The sequence below is a fragment of the Carassius auratus genome, chromosome 17 (assembly GCF_003368295.1).
Source record: "Carassius auratus strain Wakin chromosome 17, ASM336829v1, whole genome shotgun sequence".
Lineage (NCBI taxonomy): Eukaryota > Metazoa > Chordata > Actinopteri > Cypriniformes > Cyprinidae > Carassius > Carassius auratus.
In genome coordinates, this window is record NC_039259.1 from 21,923,767 (window position 1) to 21,950,777 (window position 27,011).

A 27,011-nucleotide genomic window follows, 5' to 3' on the forward strand; every position below is an offset into this window, starting at 1 on the left:
AAAGACTTAAACTACTAAACAGTCTGTGTGCATTGAATTTATTTAATACAAGAGTTTCACAATTTGAGTTGAATTACTGAAATAAAAAACTTTTCCTCGACATTCTAATTTATAGAGACGCACCTCTATATATAGAAGTATTAAAATGACAAAAAATAATTAGTCATGAAAATATATATAAAAATGAATTAAAATGGCAATGAAATAATATGGTAATAATAAAAGTTCAATTAAGATAAACTAAATATATGAAAATATAAGCTAATTACAAATTTAAACTTATTATTTATAATAAATATAAATAAAATGCATTACATATAATCCTAAAATAGCATTGCTACTGCAAAATAAATGTCAATACCATTACATCAATGTTCTAAAATTATATTAACGCATTTAAACCATGCAAAAGTCAGAGACACAAAGCATTAATTTAACAATTTAAAATATTTATTTTCTGAAAGAAAAATATAGTTGTTTACAAAGGGATATAATTTAGCTCTTCTGATCGCTGTACATCATCAGAACATGCACTCATGATGCCGAAACACATGAGAATCCATCCGGGGTAAACATCAGTTTTACTAGTTTGTGGTTAAAAGTAAATAACACTTAAAATCAGCAATATAAACAATATCTGCTATTAAGATACATGTATTCCAAAAAGCAGCTCTGGGAAGGGCTTTAACAGTCCAGTTTTCAGCTTTGTACATTATTGTCTTGAAGTTCAGGTTTCCAGTTCAGATGAACACCGATCATTGTCCATTCACACGAGCAAACCTCAAACACCGCAGCAGTTTGTCTGAATCTAAACCAACAGAACTCAAAATGAACGATGAGAAGGTTTGAGACCAACATTGAGTGTACTCCAAAACACTTAAAAATACTTTTACCTCATTCATAGTATTGATGCTATGGTGAAGGAACTCAAACTGTGGATATGTTCGGTTTTTAAATTAATGTTCCATGATATTCCGATGCACAGGATAATGTGAAAAAGGGATTGTCCTTCATTATATATATATATTTATTTATATATTACAGTTTAACCAAAGCCCAACAAGGACACACTGCTGTTGTTTTAGTCACCAGTCAGAACTGAATAAAGAGAGTGACTCCTATCAAAAACATTTCTGATCATATTTCAACCCAAAATCAAAAAAGTTAAATAAAATAATATAATTCATTTTATACTGTAACCCATTCTTGGACAATTAAATCTTTCAGCTTTTTTCCCCATAACAATTAAGCAACTATTTGCCCTCAAATTCAAATCACTGTCATGTGAAAGAAAGCTGATCCTCATTACTGAAATCCAGTAATACATCGTCCTTTCTGTAAGCAATACATTTAATTCAGTTCAACAAATATTTTCAATGGCACTTTGCAATGTATTGTATTACTTAAATTGCATTGCTTTTTCGGTAACACTTTAGAATAAGGTTCCATTAGTTAATGTTAGTTAATGTATTAATTAACATGAACAAACAATGAATAATACATTTATTACTGTATTTATTCACCTTCGTTAATGTTAGTTAATGACAATACAGTTATTCATTGTTAGTTCATGGTAATTCACAGTGCATTAACTAATGTTAACAAGCACAACTTTTGATTTAAATAATGCATTAGTAAATGTTGAAATTAACATGAACTAAGACTTATAAATGCTGTAGAAGGATTGTTCTTGCTTAGTTCATGTTAACGAAAGTAGTTAACTAACATTAACTAATGGAACCTTATTCTAAAGTGTTACCCTTTTTTCTTTTCATTTTGTAGTGAAATATGACCTGGATGCTTCTGGAAAGTTCTGTGAAATTCACCCATGGCAAAATTTGTTGTGATGTTTTTATCAGCTGTTTGGACTCTCATTCTGACGGCACCCATTCACTGCAGAGAATCAATTGGTGAGCATTTTTGGGTAGACTATTCCTTTAAGAGCATGCAACAGCACCATTATGGTGGAATGTAGCATCAGTCTGCACTGCTTTATCGTACATAACGACCTTACTGCAATTAAAAAACGCAAAGGGCCTAATGATTTGCTATGGCACATTCTGCTCCTTCAGATCCTCCCGAAACAGAATGGATAATGCAGATTCAGTGTTTTAAGACTCAAAGAATTCAATATGGTGAAAACTCTTTGGTTAACCATCATAGCCACTGTATTTAAGATAATGAGGTCACAAACCGTTCACAATAAACCCACACTATTGTTCACTCCAATGCAGAAGTCGAGTTTGTGACGCTCTTTGGCGTGCCGTGTTATTGAATGCTGGTGGAAATATGGCAAGAGCTGGAAAAATACAAAATCATCTCTAATGCAATGAGAAAGCATATATGTAGAATACAGTTTTCATATGCAGTTTTAATACATAGTGTAAATGATTTATAGGTTGCGTCTGCGATCAGAAAATAAACCCTCACGTCTTTGGCTGCATTCAAACTTGAGACGCAAACTTTTGATCGGCGAAACCCGTTCGAAGGGTTAAATGGTAAAATCTCAAGAAAAAACAGCTTCACTGTAACACTGGACGTCCCATGACGCAAATATGTAAATCTCAAGAAAATAAATTAGCATTTAGATATTTTGCATATAGAAAAGCAAGCCTTTTTTGCATTTCAGCATAACTGCAAAGCAACAAATTTGGGCTTTTCGTCAAATTAATCCATTACTGGAACACTGCGTAAACGAATAAAATCCCACCCGGTATAAAAGAACCACTGCAGTTCAGCGTATCATATTAAATAAGAGAGCTGCGTCCTTCGTGTCTATGTACAGCTAAATAAAAGTGCTGGGACTGACATCCGTGTACAAGCCCACAGTGAATAATACTGGTAAAGCAGAGCGCGCCGCAGCGTCCTTCATTACTGCCCCGTCACTAACACTGTGAGGAAGCTCCGACGGGGACCGAGGGCTTGTGAGAGGCTCCTCTGTGCCAGCGCTGGTCTCAGATCAGTCTGGAGTTTCTCAGGAACTGAATGAGGACTTTGTAAATGAAGGAGTACTGTGAGAGCGTCTGTACCATCATCATGCGTTGCTGCCGCAGCAAGTTCAGAACGGTCGGGACGTCCAGCATCTGTCGGGAAACAGCGACACGTCAGTATCAAAACAGGAGTATTTCACAGCAGTTTTGAATAAGGCCAGACAGAATTATGTGTTTTATAATATTAAATAAATAAACAATGCAATGCAAGTTTATTTGTAAAGCAAATGTCAAATGCAATGATAATTCTAAGGGCTTCGCATAAAACTGTTTCAATAATAAAAAAAAAAAGTCAAACAATTAATAGAAACAAAATATATAAATGTTAGTTACCGTATTACCCGGACTATAAGTCACACTTTTTTTCATAGTTTGGCTGGTCCTGCGACTTATAGTCAGGTGCGACTTATCAAAATTAATTTGACATGAACCGAGAGAAACGAACCAAGAGAAAACATTACCGTCTCCAGCCGCCAGAGGGCGCTCTATGCTGCTCAGTTCTCCTGTAGTCTACACTGAAGACACAGAGCGCCCTCTGGCGGCTGGAGACGGTAATGTTTTCTCTTGGTTCTTGGTTTTAAATAAATGCGACTTATATATGTTTTTTTCCTTGTCATGACGTATTTTTGGACTGATGCGACTTATACTCAGGTGCGACTTATAGTCTGAAAAATACTTTATATTTAAACATTATAGTATAATAATTAAAACATAATTAGATATATAATTGTGAGTTTTTAATTTTGAACTCGTCTCAATTTTGTTTCCGCACTGATATCAGACGGATTAATTTATTTATTATTATTATTTGACATAAAAATTACTTTAATTACGAGTCTCAAGTGTTTCATATTTTATATGAAATTGTTTTCAAAGATATCAGACTGGTTCATTCATCTGAAAAATGTTATATAAAAACGGTACACAAAAAATTATACATCTTTTTTTATAAATAAAATTATAATATTACTTTTTTTTTTTTTACTGTTATCAGATATTCAGTAATTCAGTAACACACATTTTATTTTTTGCTTTGTCCATAAAGTTTACAAATAAGTTTTATTTTAATTATTTTTAAAGAATAATTTTAATAAATACATACATTTTAATAAATTAAATAATTGTCAAATTTAATAGAAAATAATTTTTACATTTTAGTTTTTTATTTGTTCTGTGATTTTCAGTCCATTCAATAGTTTACTAAATATAGACATTAAAACGGTCTATTGTATTTGCAGTCAAAGTCATTCATTTGTAATTTCATTACAACATTAAAATTCTCATACTGTGCTTTGCATCATACTTAATTTTGATTTTAATATGTGTAATGTTATTTTCAGAGGACGTCATCACCTCTATTCCTAGCAACCATGTGTTTGTGCGCTTAGCAGAAGTGTAACAAAGTGTAACATTTATTTTTCTGCCAGTGGTAAGAAGTGCGTGTTGTTTATCCTGGTAACCGTCACCATTCTGCCCTGAGAAAAGCACTAAATCTCTCATGCGTTCCTGCCACTGTAAGCACAGGACACATGTACCTCATTATGTTCCAGACAAGCTATCATGATCTCAGACAGGATGACCACACCAGTGCGTCCCACCCCTGCGCTGCAGTGCACCAGGACAGGAAGGTTTGTGTTCTTTGGGTCGCTGGAGCTGTTGGTGTGTCGCCTCACAGACTGGATCTCCTCCAAGTACGCTGAGACACAGAAATAGAGCGCTTTAGAGAGCCACGCCAGGAGAGAAAACACAACGCTGCACAACAGAAAGAGGCCAGCAGAGGGACACGCCGCAAGAAAACACTCTTCTCGAAGATTAAAGTCATGCATGATACGAACGTCATCAAAATACGGTTTCTTGAATCATTATAATGGTGCTGAATAACACTGTCAGGATTATCTGAAGCAAACTTAACAAGTCATGCTTTACACCAAAATCAGAAGGACAAAAAACAGATACTATTATATATATTAATAATTACAGGTTTAATATTGTTATATTCATAATTATAAAACTATGATAATGTACAAAAACTGAAATAACGCACAAAGATTTTGAAATAACTTGTAGGCACTGTACAAAGAAATGTAACAACATACTGCATATTTTAAAATGTTATGCATTTATTTTTTGTATAAACATATTTAGCTGTAACTACATAATGCATGTTTAATTATATATATATATATATATATATATATATATATATATATATATACACACACAGTACAGACCAAAAGTTTGGAAACATTACTATTTTTAATGTTTTTGAAAGAAGTTTCTTCTGCTCATCAAGCCTGCATTTATTAGATCAAAAATACAGAAAAAAAAGTAATATTGTGATATATTATTACAATTTAAAATAATTGTTTTTAAATTTATTATACTTTAAATGATCATTTATTTCTGTGATGCAAAGCTGAATTTTTAGGATCATTATCACATGATCCTTTAGAAATCATTCTAATATGATTCATTATCAAAGTTGGAAGCAGTTCTGCTGCTTAATATTTTTTCAGAACATGTGATACTTTCTTAGGATACTTTGATGAATAAAAAGTGAAAAAAAAGCTATGTTTTTAAAATATAAATATTTTGTAATAACAATATACACTACTGGTCAGTAATTTGGGGTAAGTAATTTTTTTTTCTTTCTTTTTTCTATAATAAAATCAATACTTTTATTCAGCAAGGATGTGTTAAATCGATAAAAAAGTGATAGTAAAGAAAATATATTATTAGAATTTTTCTTATTTTATTTTGAATAAATGCAGTTCTTTTTAACCTTTTATTGATCAAATATATTCGACAGTAGAACTGTTTCCAACACTCATAATAAATCAGAATATTAGAATGATTTCTAAATGATCATGTGATCGACTGATGTTACATGTGACACTGAAGACTGGAGGAATGATGCTGAAAATACAGCACTGCATCACAGGAATAAATTACTTTTTAAAAGTATATTCAAATAGAAAACTATTATTTTAAATTGTAATAATATATCACAATATTACTATTTTTTCTGTATTTTTGATCTAATAAATGCAGGCTTGACGAGCAGAAGAAACTTCTTTCAAAAACATTAAAAATAGTAATGTTTCCAAACTTTTGGTCTGTACTGTGTTATATCTGGTTAACAAAACCAGACACTGATGTCTTTATTTCTTCACATGCAGATCCTCTAGGCATCTGTAGTGTGAGGAGTGCCATAAACAGCATGGTTTGGTATAAAGAAAGGCCGGTATCTGTGCTGTACTCACAGAGAAAGCCCTTGAAGTCCTCGGGGCAGCCGTGGTCGGGCCAGTCGGTGTACTGCAGGTGCCACACGGTTCGCTCCTGTCCCGTCAGGAGGTGTTTGATCTTCAGCCCCGTTGTGGCGTAGCACCCCGAGTCTGTGCGGAAGCGTGTGGTGATCTTAAATCGCCCGTATGTTACCGTGTTGTGACGAGAGCCCAGACGAGGCCAGTAGCGGAAACTCTTCTCTCGACCCCCTTCCTGCAGGACGGCACACAAAACAATGACTTACACTTCAGATTCAAGAGTGACACTCCGTTAATGATCTTTCCATCGTCACCTCCTCTGCTGTAACCATTGCGATGATGGAGACTCCTTGTTCCCAAACCATCTGCCAGAAGTCTTGGCAGGTGCTGGAGAGCGGACCCTGAGACGCGATATAACTCCACTCTTTCCCTCGGACCGTAACCTGATCAACACAGCAGCAGAAAACACAACATGAAAGAGGATTGATCGGAGTCAAAACAGCACAAATATAGCTGCAAACAGCCCGTTTTTGGTGTTCAAGCACTTTAAGACCTTTAAGTTCATGAATAAAAAAAGATCAATTATGTGCAAGCCTAAATTAACCTAAATCAGAAAATAATAATAATAATAATAAAATACTTCTATGGCCTGATTTCAATAACATTTAGCATGCTTCTTAAGGATCACAAGACATGTGTGCTAACCTAATTTCGTAAAGTTCAACAGTTTCAAATAGAAATCTTTTAAAAGTTATGTACATTTATTTCAGTTCTCTATGATTGTGGTTTGATGCTGCATGATCATGCATTATTATAATAAAATATATATATTTTTACTTATAATTGTTTTTCTTCTCTCAAATAAATTAAACAATTTATTATATTATATTATATTAGTATACTCAAGTTTAACATGGTTATAAAAATATCATTATCATAACTACATTATACTGTGTTTTAGGGCATAATAATCAATCATTATTATTTTTATTTTTATTATTATAACCGTTATTATTATTATTATTAATAATAATAATAACAACAGCAATTATTATTATAAAACTTACAAGATTACTTTTTTCTTTATCTGCACAGTGACCTTTATGGCAGAATATTAATAATACTATTTTTAATAATAATAATAGTTAAATACATACATAAATATTATCATGATTATTAAAAGTCTTATCAGCATTTTGAGCCTTAATCCTAAATATTAATATAGTGATCTGAAGCATCAATGTAAAGCTTCTATACATTAGGGCTGGGACGATAAATCGATGCAGAATCGTTTCGTGGATCGTTTCTTAGATTTTCCGAATGCATTGTGGCTCCTCTGAGAGGCTTAGATTTTAACAGCAGATGGCGCTCTAATCTAGTTTTTATCCGCACACTCAAATGCTCATGAAGAAGAGTGCTAAAGAGCTCTCGAGTCATGTAATTTCACTTCATTTTATTGTGCTTTTATGACGCAAGATTAATGTAAACAGCCAACTGCGAACACCCTTGTAATTCGCTTCAACCTTTTTGAATTTTACGAATGGTTATTTTAGGTTCAAGTGTGTTTAAGGTTTTGGAAACGAGATTCGGAAACTCTTAGAATCGAGGCTGAATCATTTCTCGATTCGGACACATGGTCATGGTCATACTGTAGTGTATCTCGAGCTCACCCTGATGTGCGAGGCGTTGATGTAGCCCGTGTTGTTCTCTTTGGTGGGCACCAGCTCCACACGCGTGTCGTCGTAGGGCAGGACGTCCTGGAAGCGGTTCCTGTCGCTGTTCTCGGGCATCAGAGCGATGGTGCACTCACAGTTGGGACGCTTTTTGGGCACCTGCTCGTATTCGGTGAACACCATCCCCTGCTCCATGCGCTGCTCCAGTATCTTACACTGCAGGAAACACACAGGACGGGTTTCATCCAGAACCTCCTGCAGCACGCTAACAGTGACATGCTGACGTGTGTTTGAGAAGATTCACTTAAAATATCAATAAGTATTTTATTTGCTGCACATCATTAATGAACAATCTTCCCTCAACAGAGCTGCTGCTTGGTGATGATTTATTAAAACTAGATGTTAACACTTCATACTTTTGATTGATTAATAATACTTATAACATTAGGGGTGTAACGACACAAAAATGACGGTTTGGTATATAGAACGGTTTTAACGTTATCGTTTCGGTACAGCACAGAGAAAAACTAAATGTTTTTTAAAAACTTGTGAGCGAGACAGAGAGCGAGTGAGACAGAGCGAGTGAGCAAGCGAGAGAGAGAGAGAGAGAGCGAGTGAGCGAGCGAGAGAGAGAGAGCGCAAGAGAGAGAGAGGGAGCGAGCGAGACAGACAGAGAGCGAGCGAGTGAGCGCGAGAGAGAGAGAGGGAGCGAGCGAGACAGAACGAGCGAGACAGAGCGAGTGAGCAAGCGAGAGAGAGAGAGTGCGAGAGAGAGAGGGAGCGAGCGAGACAGACAGAGAGCGAGCGAGTGAGCGCGAGAGAGAGAGAGGGAGCGAGAGAGAGAGGGAGCGAGCGAGACAGACAGAGAGCGAGCGAGTGAGCGCGAGAGAGAGAGAGGGAGCGAGAGAGAGAGGGAGCGAGCGAGACAGACAGAGAGCGAGCGAGTGAGCGCGAGAGAGAGAGAGGGAGCGAGCGAGACAGAACGAGCGAGACAGAGCGAGTGAGCAAGCGAGAGAGAGAGAGTGCGAGAGAGAGAGGGAGCGAGCGAGACAGACAGAGAGCGAGCGAGCGCGAGAGAGAGAGAGAGTGCGAGAGAGAGAGGGAGCGAGCGAGACAGACAGAGAGCGAGCGAGTGAGCGCGAGAGAGAGAGAGGGAGCGAGCGAGACAGAACGAGCGAGACAGAGCGAGTGAGCAAGCGAGAGAGAGAGAGTGCGAGAGAGAGAGAGGGAGCGAGCCAGAGAGAGAGAGAGGATTTATTTTGCATGTATTTTATTCAATTTTATTTTATTTTATTTTATTTTATTTTATCTTATGGATATATATGTATTTTTGTATTGTATTGTATATGTATTGATGTATTGCAGTGCACTATACATCATTTATGTAAGTGAGGATAGCAAAATAAAGTAAACTGTCAAATTATACCCAAGAATTCTTCAAACAGTGGACTACCAGTAAAACTGATACAAATTGGAGACCAAAAATCATTTAGACCAAGTCTGGGAAAAAAGATTTTATGTTCAGGTTTGCATGAAGCTGGATGACAGCATGTCCAGGAGACTACAGACAATCATTAAGACTAAGGCCTGCACGACTAAGTGTTTGAAAATGTTTGGTTGATTGTTATCCATAACATACCTTTCTAGCAAAGTTTTCAAACATTATCAAGATGAATTTGTTCTGACACAGTTTAACTCTGAGTTCTTGTCATATTTTATTACCATCTTCTAAACTAAAGAGAATAAACTTTGATAATGCTGAAGGTGTCTGCATACATTTTGGTTTGATTTTCTATTTAATAAATTAAGTTAACCAGCTAACATTATACATACTCTTTTGGTTTCTGTACCCGATATTTACTAAATTTACAAATGCAATAAAAATATCGGTACTCTGTATCGGCAAGTACCAAAAATATCGGTATCGGGCGAGTACAGGAAGAAGTGGTATCGGTCTCTTTTTAACTTTTTATTAAATCAAAGAATCCTGAAAAAAAGTATTTAAAAAAATATTTGGCAGCACAAGTGTAGCCAATATCGATAATTCTAATAATAAATCGGCATATTAGAATGATTTCTGAAGAATCATGTGACACTTTATACTGGAGTCATGTCTGATGGAAATTCAGCATTGCATCACAAAAATAAATTATATTTTAAAGCATATTAAAATAGAAGTCATTATTTTATATTCTAACAAAATTTTGCAAGATTACATTTTTTTTCTGTATTTTTGATCAAACAAATGCAGCCTTGATGAGCAAAAGAGACTTCTTTAAAGTTTTACCCCGACTTTTGACCGGTCGTGTGTTCACAGTCAAAGAGAAAGCAGTACTCACCCGCTCATCATTAGACGAGTTCTCCGGGTCGTCCTTCCCTTCATCGGGCAGAGGCATTCTGGACAGTGTCAGGCCGTTGAGAGCCGCCATCTTCAGGGGACCCACCTTCTTGACCTCGGAGCGTCCTTTCTTCATCCCCTTCATCCCCGGAGCGAGCGAGAGACAGAGACAGAGAGAGAAAGAGAGTCTGAGAATCGGCGTCTGAGAGACTCAGTGGAGAAGAGCAGCAGAATGCAGCAGTTCGAGTCTGACGGCCTGTTGAGTGGCATTCTTCACATCGCACGCATCAAGTGTTCAGCCTCACCCCAGCGTACAAACACCTACTCGACGACGTGCAGACAAAACGAAAATAAAAGCCCACAAGCTAGATGATGTGCCATCAAGAATCAGCTTGCATATCCTTTAAATGTGTCATATGAAGTTTTTTTCTTTCTCTTTGGAGTGTTACAAGCTGATGAGTGCATACATTAAATTTAAATTAAATGTATGCATTTAGCAGACGCTTTTATCCAAAGTGACTTACAGTGCATTCAGGCTATCAGTTTTTCCCTATCATGTGTTCCCGGGGAATCGAACCCCCAACCTTGCGCTTGATAGTGCAATACTCTACCAGTTGAGCTACAGGAACACTAAGTTAAGTGCAAAAGTTAACATAAGTTGCAAAGAATAAAATATAAAAACCAAAGAGATATTCTTTATCAAAGTTAAGACTCATGCCCCACCGAAACAGCTCGTTTAAACACGCCCCCACATGTCTACATCACTGAGCATGGTTTTCTGTCTTTCTTTTGTTGCTTGATTAAAAATCTCTTTTATATATTTTAAAACAAGTCTATTACACAATGAATTGCAGGCCTATAATTTAAGGTGCTGTAGGGAACTTTTGTAAAAAATATATTTTTTACATATTTATTAAACCTGTCATTATGTCCTGACAGTAGAATATGAGACAGATAATCTGTGAAAAAATCAAGCTCCTCTGGCTCCTCCCAGTGTCCTATTGCCATTTGCAGAAACTCCATCACTCCCGGTAAGAAACAATCAATCAGAGCTGCGGTCCGTAACTTTGTTTGTGTTCAAAATGTAGAAAAATGTTTATAATAAGCGAGTACACCATGAATCCATTTTCCAAACCGTGTTTTTGGCTTGTCCTGAATCACTAGGGTGCACCTATAATAAGTGTTTATATTCGGACTATTTTAGAATGCTCCGGGGGTAACGCGGCGGAGTAACCCAGTACCTTTGTGATTCTTCATAGACTTAAACAGAGAGAAGTAGTTCCGGCTACGATGTTCTTCCGCAAGACGCAAGCAGTTCTGTTTATTAACCGCTAGAGCGTCACAAGTTACCGACTGCAGCTTTAAGTGAATGTGCAAATACACTTAAACCTATTGTACATTGCATTCCCAAATGCACATCTAACTGATTCTGATTGTTTAAGTGAACTTACGGCCGGTGGAAGACCATCGATGTTTCTTCTGGCAGGTGGCACGTCAGAGACGGGTCTCTTAAAGACGTCTTTCTTCTGTCTGAAGCGTCCCTGTCCGCTCAGATCTCCCTCTGATACTGAAGGCACCATGTGTCCGGGCTCACGCAGAGGCGGTAGCGGCCCCATGTCTTCTGGTTTGCGGATGATGGGATGGGGCTGGTACCCCAGAGGGGCTGTCAGGACTGTCTCCATACTGTGGCTGAAGGGATAAGCGGGTGGATCTACGAGGGGCCGTCCCATCGGGGTCATGTGATGCTCGGGGCCGCCCACAGCATCCTGAGACTGAGGTGTGTGTCGTCCGCCATCGTCTTCAAACTCTTCCTCTTCACCGCTGCTGTGCACCAGCATCGTGGCATCAGACAGGGATTTTTTGTGGCCATAGATGGCATCCTCCTTGATGACAGCATCCTCTGGCTTCGTCACCTCCAGGACAACGTTGATGTCGGAGCCGGATGCTGCAGACGGCATCACCTGGGCAACAGGGGGCGGGGTCTCAGCCGAAGATGCAGATGCCTTGGGAGTTGATGCAGAAATGTCAATAAATAAAACTTTCTTAAAAACAGTTAACTTATAATCTTTGATTATTATATAAGAATTAATTAATTATAAGCACTCTTAATTATATACATACATATAAATATATACATGAATTAAACATGAAATGTATTCTCTTTTGTTACATTTTAAATCAGATTAATACTGATATACAAGAATGAATTATATAACTATTATGATTACTATATATTAAAATAGTTATATTAGAATTATGAAAATGCTGCTGACAATAATTTTAATTGTGTAAAATGTCACAAATGAAACCTAAATTAAAATGATTGAAAATCGTTAAATCTAGTATCATATATAAATATCAATAATTATTAGTATTCTACACTGCAGGAAATGCAGTCCTTACCCTGGAAACCCCATAAATAAAGCAGCCGCACTACTTTCTAATCATATTTAAATAATTTTAAATAGCTATTCAGGTTTGTGTATTGACTATGATGTTCATAACAGGGCCAAAGTATTTAGCATTAATACGCGATTTATTTTCAAACCCTTTTTAACTAATTTTAATCTGTACTACAGCATGCCATAGATATTGTTTGAAAGTGTTTTGAATCTTTATTGTTAATTAACACTTCATTAATTAAACTAAAAAACAGTTTATTAAAAAAAAACTAATAAAATTAGCCTCAACATTAATTTTATGTATTCCAATATTTAATAAACGTTGTTAAAATCTAAAGTTTCAACTAAAGTTTTATTTAATGAGCTAACATGAACTAAAAATTTTTTTAAAAAGATGTTTATGTAACAAATGCAGCTATTGCTAATTTTGAACGTATATGGTTAACTAATGAGCTCTTATTGTAAAGTGATACCGATTATCGATGATCTTAATAGTTCTTTTGCACTTTGTGTCAAACTTTTACCTTTATATATTTTTTTCTGTATTGCTTTATTGTATTTAAATGTTCAGTTATTTTTGTTATAAGAAAAAAGCTATTTAACTTGTTATGCTGTATTATACCCTACCCTACACCAAAGGACACATTAACATCCGGGAAGGACACACCTTCCTCTCCTTCAGCCTCATGTTCTCGAGGCCGTACGCTAGCCCGGCGATCTCGATGGAGTTGCGTTTGTGCATGTGAGGCCGTCGGGTCGTGACGAGCGGCTCGCTCACTTCCTGCAGCGAGTGAGCCACGGGAAGGCTGTCCTCCTGGAAGGTCTGCACCGAGTGATGGACACGGCGCGTGATCAGGTCCGGGTTACTGCTGCTGACGTAGAGATGGCGGGACAGGTCCGGGGTGCTGTTAGCAGGTCGAGGGTGAGGGTAGGGATACGGCGGAGGCGGCCAATAAACCTGATTCCTGATGATGTTGGGCGGAGGATATTCCTGCGCCTGCTGGACGTTGGTGAGCTCGGGGACGCTGACGGCTCCTACGACAGGCCGTCTCTCGGTGGGATAGGGGTACGGGGAGGGGCTGTGGAAGCTGTAGTTGAGGTGGAAGGGGTACTGGCCCGTGCCGTGCTCCCGGATCTCCGGCTGGCTGTACACGAGCGGGTCGGGGCGGCTGTAGGCGTACGAGTTCCCGATGTTCAGGTTCCTCATGGAGTGGCTCTGGCGCTCGGCTGGTGGGATCATCCCGTGGTTCTTCTGCCTCATGACGCTCTCGTAATCGGGCGTAGCGCGGTAGGACGGCGGGATCAGGGCGCTGTGCCGGTGGGAAGGCACGTAGTCGGGCCGCATTAGGTCACTTCCTGTGATGCTGGGGTTGGAGGACATGGGCGAGGGCTGCAGGTAGTGCTGAGGGTTGTTGAGGGAGCTGGTGCTCTGTGCGCTGTAAACGCTGCCGTTACGGATCCGGCCGTTGTACTCGTGCGGAGAGCGGTCCAGACTGGTCTGGGAATGGTAGTAGAAACCGTTCTGGTTGTTGATGTACAGATTGTCTGTAGGGAATTCAAGAGACGTGCATCAGTTCTTGTCTATTATTTTTGTCTTGTTTCACAAATATCTACACATTCTTTAAAATCAAGATACGTTAACTTGAAAAACTAAAATCACAGTCATTGCAAGTCAGCATCATTATTAGTGGTCGACCGATATATCGGCCGATATTTACCATTTTTCAAATATCGGCAACCGCTGATAAGTTTTTCTGTTTGGCCGATGCGTTCGAGGTGGGACTTTTATTTTGACATTTAAACAAATTGCTCACATTCGCTCTCTTGTTTGCCATCATTAACAGTTCTGTTTAATATGGATAGAAGTCTAAAAATCTGATTATTAATAGACAGGCAAAAATTATAATACTTTCTCGTTTGCCATCAGCATTCAGAAAATACGCATTTACATAATTTAAACAAATCTTTGAATGATAAATGAAAATTTAACTCAACACCTTTTTTCTCAGTTTTGAGATCTTGTGAAGTGTGCATGTGATCTGCATGTCTGCGTGTTCTCTGCGTGACTTTCAGTACGTGTAAATTGAATGCTTTAAACATTAAATTAATGATTTCAAATTATGCTACGCTTTATGCATTTGCCCACTATCATATTCCTGTGATTTTCACGGTGTGCCATATGTAAAATGAGTGTCACCTTGGATTTATTTGAAAAAATATAATTCTCAATGCACATAAACTTCCCAGGATACTGAGTGCTCTGCTGGTTATGGTTTAGTTCCCTTTTAATTATATTTGTATAAAATATTTATTTATTTGTGGAAAATACTTTGTCATCTAAAATAATGTAATGATTATTTTTTATTCCATTTTCAAAGTATTTACAATTTCTTAAATATTATTTAAAATAAATAAAATTATATCGGTTTTATATCGGCCACCCTGCTTTCCAAGATATCGGCATCGGCTGTAAAATAAATGAATAAATATTGGTCGACCACTAATCATTCAAGTGTAATATTTTTAGTTTTTTGATTTTCGGACTATAGTTTTTTTTTTTTTTTTTTATAAGAATATAAATAAAATAAAAACAAATAAAATACAAGAATGCTTAGTATTTTTTACAGTAAAAACTTAAAATCTGGATGAATTAACTTAAGAAAACTCCATAGGTTATTTTCACAAAAATGTATTTATTTTTCAACCACACCGTCTATATCTTAACTTAAATTTATAAAAGATTGCAGTATCGGAGTTACTTTAAATTAATAATTAACCTTTATTATTATTCAATACAAAAATAATAAATAAAATAAAAAAATTCTCAGATGTCTTCTTTTCCAGTAACATTTTTATTAAACATTTTTAAAATCAAGATAAATTAATTTGCGTAGTATTTGACTAAGAATTTGTATTTCAAGTACAAATAATAGCTCTTAAATCTAGATACATTACATTGAGAATACTTCATATCTTAAGTTATTTTGCTTTTTAAATAAATGTATGTTGTAGAATGTTGTAAGAATGTTTAGATATTATATTTCTAAAGTTCTAAAAACGTTAAAGTAAATTTTTCTAACCAAACTGAATTTTTTTTCACATTAAATTCTGTCGTTTTGTTTGATCTTGATTTGAGAATGTTTAGATGCAAAACACTTTAGAAAACTTTTTTTGCAGTGAGAATGGACAAAACGGTTTTGGCCCGTTGCTGATGGGAGATGTCCTACCTTGTGAAGAGGTGTAGGGTTCAGTGTAATGGCCGTTAAAATGCATCTGAGGTGGCATCATGTAGGGTTGAGGTTTTGGCTGCATCATAAGACAAAACATAAGCAGCATTATTCACCCGGACATATTATCTCTGTCCAAAACCTGGAGAGCTGTCCCTCTTAACTTTGTATTTGAAGCAATTCAAGTACACACACAACATAAACATTGGTTCAAAGACAGAAAGCATTAAAAGTTCAATTAAAGCTATGTTTTTAAGGTTGCATTTATTAAGGATGCTGCCTTAAAAGGGAGCTGCCTAGTGTGCAGAGAGCAAGGTTTTGGAACGGAGCTACAGTAAATCACATCAAAAACAAATGAGATCATGCACAGCCGACAAACTCCAGAAGCGTCCTACGGAACGAGCTCCATAGCAAAACTGTTGTATAGTCATCGAATAACTGGTTTAATGCTGACCAGAGACATTCTCGTCGAGGACCGTCGCCTCACTGTGTTTACTGGAGCGGGCTGAGTTTGTCTGTAATAAAACAAAACAATAAAACACAACTGTAAAATAAGCCAGTGAGTTATAAATGTCAATGTTTTATTCATCACATGCACTGTGAGACTACAGTACAAAATCAGCAGTTTGCATTTTGCACTGCATTAAAAGATATATATATATATATATATATATAGATATATATATATATATATATATATATATATATATATATATATATATATCTATATATATATATATATATATATATATATAAATAAAAAGTAAAAAAATAAAAATAAATAAAATACTTGGTCCTAAAATAAACAAAGAGATAATATTATAATATGACATAATATAACTATTTTGACTCAAATTTTGATTAAATAAATGCAGCCTTGGTGAGCAGAAGAGACTTATTTAAAAAATATTTGCATTGTTGCATTGACATTATGAAAATAGGGTGCATTTTACCCACATTACCAATATTTAACTTAATATTTAACAAGTCTATGATGCTGTAATGGGGAATTATTGTAAAGTTAAATATTTATAATAAAAAAAAAAAGTAGCATTTGATTTAGTATAAAATAAAATAAAATAAAAAAAATACATTTGTTATGATCCAAAAAGGACTGCATTTTATTTAGGAATTTATTTTTTTATTAAATTTGTGAAATATGATTTGAGCATGTTGTAATGGCATTGCTTAAAGAGTTATCAGGAGTTTTCTGTCACTCTGAAGCCCACGAGAAGCTTGTGCAGTCAGGCTCACCCCTTGTCAACAGGAACAGAGGGACGAGAGAGGTTTGGAAAACGAGGAAAAGAAAGAGAAAGTATGGACCTCTGGGAGCCCTCAGAGTTTGGGCCGTCAGACAGCTCTCTGGAGACAGTAAATGGATAGCAGTGAAGGAGGAGACACAAAACTACAGACGCACTGATGAAGCAGCCAATGATTTTAACCAGCATTTTTATGGTTAAACATCATCAGCTATTTTGTTTTGTTTTGCCAGTAAGGAAACATTCAATTGATCAAAGGTATTGCATATAAAAATCATCTTTTGAGCTTTCTATTCAGAAGTTTCCACATAAGTATGAAGTAAAATATGTTTTTAACAATAATATGAAATGTTCAGAATGATTCCTAAAGGATCCCGATACACTGAAAATACAGCTTTGATCACAGAAATAAATTACACATTAAAATATATTAATATAGAAAATAGTTATTTGAAATTGTAATAATATTTAATTTTTTTACTGTATTTTTGATCAAATAAATCCAGCCTTGGTGAGAAGAAAAAAAAAAGACATTAAATAATGCTACAGATCCCAAAATGTTATTAGAATTATTTGCTTCATTATGAAAAGTTTTATTTTTATTGTTGCATATGTATTTTTTTTTTTGTCATATTTTTTAGTTTTAATGGGAAAATAAAAGACAAATGACCAGCATCTGTATGAGGCTAGTTGTTCATATTGTTTTGCCCAAAATGAGTACAAAACCACACAAACGCACGCGCACACACACACACACACACTTACAGACTGCTGTTGTTAATTTTGTAAAACTTGTGCCGCGCCAGCCACATTCTGCACACATATTTGGACGTCTCCATGTCCTCCTGAAACAAAGCCAGAACATTTTTACTGAATCAAATCAGGCCAGAACATTGACTCGTGTGTTTCAGGGCCGAAATGAGCGGCGTTCTTTAGAGGCCAGCTACAAATCTATTCACTAATAAGAATGAACATACACAGAGGCATAAATGATAGCATAACTCTCTTCTTTTGGCCATTTTAGCAAGAGGAAAGCATCTGACTTACGGTCTGGAACTGGATTGTGTCTTCTTTGTTGGCAAGCTCCAGGGCAAAGAAAGACTTATTATGAGTCATATTATTAATATCATTCCACCTGCAGAGACAATTAAGAGCTCGAGTCAGACACATGACGACAAAACACAAGCTAAGAACAGTTTTTGTCTTTTGACAAGATCTATATTGATGGTTCTTGCTCTGCGCAATGGGAGGAAACACAATTTCAATGCATGCTTTGCACACTTTGTTTCACTATATAAACACAAGAACAAACATATTAATTTAAATGCTGCAATTGTGATTCGTATTTTATTAAAACACTGTGATATGCCATGTAGAGACTCCCTAAAACATTGCTGACTGATGCATATGTCTTTAGGAAATGTAATATCGGTGCAAAAAAACAACTTAGGATTGCTAAACATCAAAAATGTGTTAATTTATTTCATACGGCTTTCCAGCTTTAATGAATGAATGCAAAAAACACATAAAAAGATGAATGCACACATACCTAAAAATGAGAGGTGCTTTCCCATTTTTGTGCTTGACTAAAATCCCGTCCAGACAAGAGCCGATAATCACATCCGTGCTCTGAGCATCCTGTTTAGATGCAAGAAAGAAAACCTTCAAATATAGCACGGTGAAATAATGATTAATTTAAAAGACTCTCATAGACTTATATTAATTAATAATTCAGTAATGGATCCTCTACAGTGAATGGGTGCCGCCAGAATGAGAGACTTAAACAGCTTCAAACCACTGTTTCTGGCCAAAATAGTTGATAATCCATAATAACACTTCCTCCAGAGGAAAGAGTCCATCCCCTGTTGTCTCCAACATCAAAAGAGTCGTTTTCGACGGTAAATGGTGCATATTATTTTCAATAGAAAAAGCACTATTATGATTAGCGGACTGGATTTGTTGCTACAAACACGCAGCTTTTGTCTTCTCCAGATGTTAACTGATAAACTGAAGTGCTGTGGATTATTGTGATGTTTTTATCAGACTCTCATTCTGACGGCACCCATTCACTGCAGAGCATCCATTGATGAGACACTGATGCAATGCTACTTTCATTCAAATCTGACGAAGATGACTTGTGCAAAATGCATCACGGGAATCTATTATAAGTTAAACTTATGCATAGATATTTTAGGTGCATGCATTTCACACTTTCACATCGTCGAATGAGTCGCGTGCACTCTTGCATGATGCTGTTCCACCCATGAAAAGGAACTTGCGAAAGGCTTTTCTTTGCTGCTTTACCTTCGCTTGGACACTCTCCTCCCCGTAGCCCTCCATCTTCTCCACCTCCTGCATGTAGAGTAACTCCGCCTCCGGTGCGGACAGACCTCTGGGGAGCAGAAAACACACACACACACACACACACCTTCGACATGAGACACTACAGCACAAAGGTCACATTCAACCATGCACTTGTCATCTGATGTCATTATCAGACTCATCTGTGCTGACTCTTCCTCATGCTTATCGTGCATTACTCAAACAAAAAATGTTTCATCTTGCATGACGTGCCATAAAGAATGAAGAACTATATTACGTAAAGAATAGATTCGTTTAATTCATTACAAGAAAAGCTTTATAACTTTTAATGTAACTTCTGTTCACACTGCAAAAAAAGTAATGTTCTTCCTCAGTAATTTTGTCTTATTTTTCAGTACAAATATCTAGTTTCATAAAAAAGACTGAGGCACTGAGAAAAAAAAAGACGATAGAAATTGATAAAAATCAGAGAAAAATAAACTTTACTCAACGGAAAAAAAAACATGTTTTCATACAACATCGACAGACATTTGCTCTTTTATTTTTATGCATAATCTCATTTAACTTTGTTCAGGTTTTTCAGAAAACAAGACACTGATTTAAGACCGTTTAGATATTTGTTTTGGAAAACAAAGACAAAAATACTGAGTAAATATTCATTTATAGAGTGCATGCAACATTTAATGCCATGAATAAAACTAAAACTAATACTTTTTACTCAGATTTAAGACCTTTATATGTGGTAGGAGTGAAATAAGACTTTTAAAGAGTTGCAAAAATGCTGATTAATACATTTTTATTCATATCTAAATTCATTTCGTTACTATGGTTTACAATAGAGCTGAAATTAGCCCTTCTTTCATAATTTAGGCCTATATATATCTAAAAAAATGCTTTTTTAGAAATAAAAAGGACAAATAAAACTTTGCAATTTAGATCATTTCGATTTTATATCCGCAACAAATTGTGGAAAATATTTCAAAATACAAATCCCAGCCAAACACATGTAAACCTCATCTGAAAGACTTTCTAAAACCGAACTCTTGCAGGAAAGCCAAGAGCATTTACTGTTGCTAAAAGTCTGGTCAAAGTTCACAGCTGCCTTTGAAACCTCGAACAGGAACCATCTGAACACATCTGATCATCACAAAGCCTCCTCACTGAACCTCACAGTCTTCCAGGCTTTTCCAAATGGGAAGACTAGCACATTTCAGGATAACTACAGCCTCTCACCGGTAGTTCTGATAAAGCACGGTGACTTTCTGGGTGGCCTCTTCCACAACCCTCTCGTCCTGGATCCACGACTGAGAAAACGGAGAAACAGAGCTCAAATAACAGAGTTATGAAATATCCTGCAGCCTTTAAACCGAAAATAGACAATAATATGTTCAATGATCACTTACCATTGGAAAAAGCACAATTTTTTGAAGGAATTCCTGGGAGTCATATCGATTGAAGTCTCCAAGGTCAGCTGGAACCAACAGATAAACTATGTTTAGTGTGAGGTTAAAAAAGCCTTTAAATAAAACAATGACATGGATTCCTCAAAGGATGACAATTATTTATTTATTTATTTTTTATTTTTTACTAGATGCTCTATATATATATATATATACACATTATCCGAAGATGCACATGATGCACATACAAATCTCTAATACATATTTTATTGCAAATTATTGTATTAATTTTATTTTCATTATTTAACAAATAATATAACTATTTTTCTAGTTTTTTTATTAGTTTATTATTTTAATTTTACTAATTTATTAATTTTCTTATTGTTGTTTATTTTATTTTGTTTTGAAAATAATTTAATGCATTTATTTTTATTTTATTTTACAAAAAATATTTAAAATTTTTTTTAATGATTTTAACAGATTTTATGACTTTGATGTTGGGTTTAAAATGTTAAATGTGAGATCCATTTTTTTCATTATTTAACAAATTACATAATTATATATATAAATTTTTATTAGTTTATAATTTTAATTTTACTAATTTATATTTTTTTATTAATATTTTTTGTATATTTTATATATTGTATATTTTTTAATTTAATGCATTTATATTTACTACAATTTTTGTTTTTAAAAAATGTATTTTTTTTTTTTTATTAAAAAAAATAATTTGAGTTCTTTTAATTTAAATAGATTTTAACATTGATTTTATGACTTTGATGTCGGGTTTAAAATGTAAAATGTGAGATGACACTCCTGAAAAACCATCTACAGCATTTATAGAAATCCCACATCTAAATTTAGAAAAGCTGAGACGTGTTTTGTTATGCAAGGAATCGATTTAGCCTTTGTAACTGTAGTAGCGCAAAATTAAAAGCATGTCTAATCAGCCTGTTAGAAATGTTCAGTGCTATGCCGACAATCCGAAACATTACCATCGCGTGAAGCTTCCTTACACAGCAACGCTGGCGCACAAAAATAACTCCCGCTGAACATCCAGCCGCATCGAAACAACACAAACCATGCGGCAACAAAGGCCTTTTGACAGAGCAAATATGGGAAATATTTTTTAATGTGGTTGCGACAGTGAGTGACGTCAGTTCCTCTGCTAAACAGCTGCCTGATATATCTTTGCCAGCAGTGTATGAGATTCTGGAGCCTGGCAGCACAGCTTGATAAATGATGATCTGATTCTCTAGACTTGCAGCGTGTAGAAATACTAAACCATACCTTCATGATGGAGTATCTGAACCCGTGAACCAGACACTGGCTCGACGTTATCTTAAGAATGTTAAGGCAAATGTTCTCTTGCAACATCAACTTATAACTGCGTTTCAAAACACCTTCCACATAATGTTAGAGATTTGAGAGTGGAGGGAAAAACTCATCGAAAGATGACTTGAATATTCGTATTGGAACACATTTTGTGATTACAAGCTCGTAATTCTATAATTCAATAATGATTCAGTCAGTATTGATTCATGATAAATAGATTAATTTGATTAGCAATAATATTAAAGTGATTTATGTATACATTTGTAAATTTTTTTAAACAGTGGCTGACAAACGTATTCAAACAAAATATTGAACATGCAAAAAATTTACAACTGATTTATACACAACACTTAATTTATATTATATACAATATTATTTAAATTATTTATATTGTACAGGCAGTTTTTATAGACATTTAAACAGTGATTGTCATAAAAAAATATGGCAGATTTATTCAAACAAATATACATAGATATTAAAGTTGTAGGTAGGTTAAAAAATTTAAAATAAATAATATATCACATATTTTGCAAAATTCTCTCTAATTATATTTTCTAACTGACTTACGAGTTTATGGGAACTGAATAGCTTTTCTGAAATAAACGTTACAATACCCAAGTTTTTTTTTTTTTACTTTATTGTATACGATTTTTTATTGATGTCTTTCCATAGAGGAAAACCGATTGCAATTTAGCATTAACTAAAAGATAGATTTTTTTTTTTTTTTTATCTTAAATCCAAAACCCTTTCTTATATCAAGCAGTTCACAGATTGTTTCTGAAGGAAGTGGGCGTGGTCAACAGAGCTCATTTGCATTTAAAGTGACATGCAATGAAACGTGCTGCTGTAAACAGAGCTGATATTGACAGGATAAAATCTGTGTTGTTTTACACTACCATTGAGAAATTCTAACCAAACTATCTCAGTAAGACCCTAACGAATCATAGCAACTTGTGGAAAATGGGCATCCTATGACCCCTTTGACTGCATATTTACACTGAGTTAATAATAAAAGGAGATCATTTTTTTGGTGAACTATCTCTTTAAATGTCCAATGGAATGGAACCAACCGAAGAGAGTATTAATATTACAAAGACAAAAGATTAACAAGAACTAAATCATCTGAAAACAAGTGCATCGCAGTATTAGACCTGCATCAGTATGTTCATATACCTGAAATCCCCAACATAATACCCCAAAAAATACCTTGCACAGCCAAGCTGGCCAAATGAATGGCTTGCTCAATGGAGCACGGGATCTTCCCCTCCAGAACATCTTTCTTCAGCTGGAGATAATACTGATATCTGTGTGGAGAGTGTGGAAAGTGAGTAAAGTCGCTCTAATAGCACTGCTGTGATCATTTTAAACGTATTCTCGTCCTTCACCTGGTTATCTCTTGTTGTAACTGTGTAACAGACGACACGTAGAACACCACTCCAAAGTAAACGGTCGGCTCCAGTCCGTACTTGTCCAGCTGTTTCTTCAGCGGCTTCTCCAGATCAATCCATCTCGGCTGGTTTTGTTTGTTGTAGTACCAGAGGCTGAAATACGTTATCTGGGGAATGAGCAGAATTTCACTGATTACTCTCTCTCACTCGTGAGAAACGACAGGCCTGGAGACCGGACATTCATTTAACTTCAAATCAGTTTTTCTGGAGGTGAAGACTGGGTAGATGTTAACGTTTTAACCAAGATGACTCTTTGGCAAAGGATGTGCAGCTAAAAAAAACAAAACAAAGAAACTGAGAGTATAATTTCTTTATATAATAACACCTGCTGTTTTTATGAGCTCAGACTAATCGTGATAGTACATGCATTCAATATTTAGACATTTCATTTCATGTCACACAGCAGGATGGTTATTGATCTCCAAAAATAGCTAAATTGTGATTAAAACAAGTGTTAAACCAAAAATATATTCATTCATATAACAATGCAGATTATGGTGTTTGGCTTCCTAAGACACAAGTGTGAATGTAATTTAGACTGAGAAAATATATCGCAAATAAACAAATGGGTTGATTCCTCTTTAAAGTTCAGGTACAAGTCAATTCACTCATTTTTTTCTGACTTGAGTTTTCTTAATTTTTCAATCTAAAATTACATTAGATAAAACATTTTAACTTTAAAAAGTAAAAATTTTTATTTTTTTTCCAAATTCTTCATTTGGCTTTTTTTTCTTTTTAAATATCCCTGCTATAAAACTTTTTTTTAATTACCAATACTGTAATTTTGCTTGAACAACAACAACATCATCAGGATTTTGTAAGCATGCACAATTAAAACAGCTGATTTAAATCACAGTACTTCTCAACTTTAGGATACTAAATATACTAAAAGCCACGGTCGGTCATCTATAACTAGATATAGATGGCGTACTAACACCATAATCTGATTCAGACTCTCACGAGCAGCTGACTGCATGCAAACGCAGCACTCAGAGTCCAGGCCGAATTCTTGGCACACGTGCGTTTAGGGTGTTTGACAGCATTTTGGTAGCGGTCCTATAATAGCCGAGACTCCAGACGGCACCAGCGAGCTAAAATAAACACACGCCCAAGCTGCGTTAAGGTGCTTTCGACCAGATTAAACCAAAAACGACGGCAATCCTACCTCTCGTAACTCGAGTCTCTGCGCGACGGCCTCCAGACATTCCTGTCCCGTGCTTTCCACCGAAAGCGTGAACTCCACATATTCGCCGTTGAGCAGCTGTATGCGGGTCACCAGGCAGCTCTTGCTGGACACCGTGTATCTTCTGGTTCTCTTGAGCTTTAATCCGAACGGAAGGGGCATGTTGCACCGGTGCGGCGAGAACGACTGGATTCAGCTTTTCTCTGCGGTTAATCCATGGAGGGGTGCTGGATTATACAGGGCTCCACAAGACAAACACATGAGTCCCTGGATAAAGACAGACCACCGCCAAACAGATTAGCAACCATGACATACACAGAGTCATATCAGTATTTATCTACTCTTTCTGATAACATCACAATTGGTGGGTCACAGATAACAAGCAAAAATCTATTTAAATCAACCATGTAATCGTGCATAATTTGGACCGCAAAATAAAGATGGTTATCAAATTTTGCAAGGGAGGAAAAACACTTTCCATATTTGTTTAAGAGGATGACGTCAAATACTAAACTCAAATATTTCTGTCACTTATTATGACTAATACAATAGAAACTGAATGTTTGTTCCATATTCAATAAGTTACAATTACATAAAGCACACAAGAGGGTTTTCAAACTCAGAAAAAAAGTTAAACATTTAAAAAAAAAATTTTTTAAAATTAAAATAAAAAAATTATATATATATATATATATATATATATATATATATATATATATATATATATATATATATATATATATATATTTAAATAAATATTAAAATAGTGCAAAAATATATTTAAATAAATGTTATTAAAATAATAACAATTAAGATTAAAATAAATAAACACTCATAAAAAATATAACAATAATATACGGAGGGAACAAAAAAATTTTTTTTTTAAATAATACTTTACTTTTGCGGAGTTTAAATTAGCATAAATTTGGTGTGTATATATAATGGATGGCTTATTTAATATTAATAAATGTGGGATTTGATTTCAGCAATATTTTTGTAACTTTTGCGCGACAAACAACTTAAGTCATCACTAAATATGCCATTTCTCGAAGATTTAAAAATGTACATATTTATTTTTTATAATAATAATTATCCAATATGACTATTCTTGACATCAAACAAATAAGACTAAACAATAAATTCAAAACAATAACAGAGGAGCCCTAATTTAGGCGTAAGGCCTTCAAATATGTAAAAACAATAATAAAAAAGCATTTTATTAAATAAAAGTATATCGAAGCACTTAATTCCGCTGTCGTTGTTAGAAATCATTGAGTTTTTCTGCTTTTGCGAAATATAAACAAACACCAAAAATGTCCGACTAACTTTTAGAGCAACAAGTGACCGCAAAACCGCCCGCATCCAGATGGGACTCAAACACTTCATGAAACAAAACGTTAAAGTCTTCAAAAACATATTTAAACACCTAAATAGGCGAGGTTTATTAAGATGACTGAGTTTTAGCTTTATTTCGCGTTTAATAGCGCGCGCTGGCTAACGCTTGCTAACACTTTTGAGTAAAACTGTGGAAAAGAATGATTTCAAAAGCTCACCTGATGGATTATCTGATTTATTATATCCTTGATTTATATCATGAGTAGGTTTCGGAGTAGGAATTACGGTTTGTGGTGATAATCCGATATTTGGTGGAGTTTGTTTTTTCGGGATTGACGCATGTTTGAGGTTCCTCGGGTCACGCTCCTGCTGCTGCGTCACATCCGCTCGGAATACCAGAGGAAAGGGGATCGGGAACATATTATTCCACGGCACTATTTTCTCTCACACCCATACATATTTACGCTTTTTTTCGGTTTCATAACAGTCACATGAGTTGATTTTGACCGCGTATATATATATATATATATATTTCTTTGGAGTGAAATAACACAGTTATGTCTGATTTAAAAATGAGATCAGATTAATAAATACAAAGTTGCGCATGACGTCAGACGCGTGAAATGCGTGGAATGAGAGCAGCTGCAGCAAAGCCTCGTGAATAACTGCACATTATTTACCACAATAAAACTCTCCTTTCTGTCATGTTAAGCAAGACTTTATCAGCTCTTGAAGATTTGCGGGTGTGTAATAAAACAGTGTTGTCATATTTGTGAACCTGGTTACCTGTTAAACCTTTTAGTGAGTATTTAAGTTTAATGTTTATTGCATGGTTA

The 27,011-nt window shown here is 35.3% G+C and overlaps 1 protein-coding gene across 2 annotated transcripts; it reads right to left on the reverse strand.

Moving 5' to 3' along the window:
* Positions 1 to 428: 428 nt before the first annotated feature.
* Positions 429 to 26,572, reverse strand: LOC113117600 (tyrosine-protein phosphatase non-receptor type 21-like). Of its 2 annotated transcripts, XM_026286383.1 has the most exons (21): positions 26,394 to 26,572; positions 24,823 to 25,107; positions 23,595 to 23,764; positions 23,416 to 23,513; positions 20,878 to 20,945; positions 20,708 to 20,778; positions 19,457 to 19,544; positions 18,702 to 18,790; positions 18,200 to 18,287; positions 17,918 to 17,997; positions 17,148 to 17,255; positions 16,348 to 16,408; positions 15,894 to 15,972; positions 13,334 to 14,211; positions 11,716 to 12,267; positions 10,266 to 10,403; positions 7,924 to 8,142; positions 6,568 to 6,696; positions 6,254 to 6,488; positions 4,526 to 4,686; positions 429 to 3,083 (listed from the first exon to the last, which is right to left on the reverse strand). In XM_026286383.1, the coding sequence occupies exons 2-21, from the start codon at positions 25,000 to 25,002 to the stop codon at positions 2,955 to 2,957; spliced, it is 3,621 nt and encodes a 1,206-aa protein (XP_026142168.1). In that variant the 5' UTR covers positions 25,003 to 25,107; positions 26,394 to 26,572; the 3' UTR covers positions 429 to 2,954. The 2 variants fall into 2 exon arrangements, with proteins under 2 accessions (XP_026142168.1, XP_026142169.1); XM_026286384.1 differs by lacking the exon at positions 17,148 to 17,255 and having other exon boundaries at positions 26,394 to 26,571.
* Positions 26,573 to 27,011: the final 439 nt, after the last annotated feature.

Coding starts and splice junctions, on each gene's coding strand:
- LOC113117600 (XM_026286383.1), bottom strand. CDS start 25,002: ATGCCCCTTCCGTTCGGATTAAAGCTCAAGAGAACCAGAAGATACACG. Junction 6,489..6,567: donor CAATGGTTACAGCAGAGGAG/GTGACGATGGAA, acceptor GCCGTCCTGCAG/GAAGGGGGTCGAGAGAAGAG. Junction 3,084..4,525: donor CTTGTCTGGAACATAATGAG/GTACATGTGTCC, acceptor GTTTCCCGACAG/ATGCTGGACGTCCCGACCGT.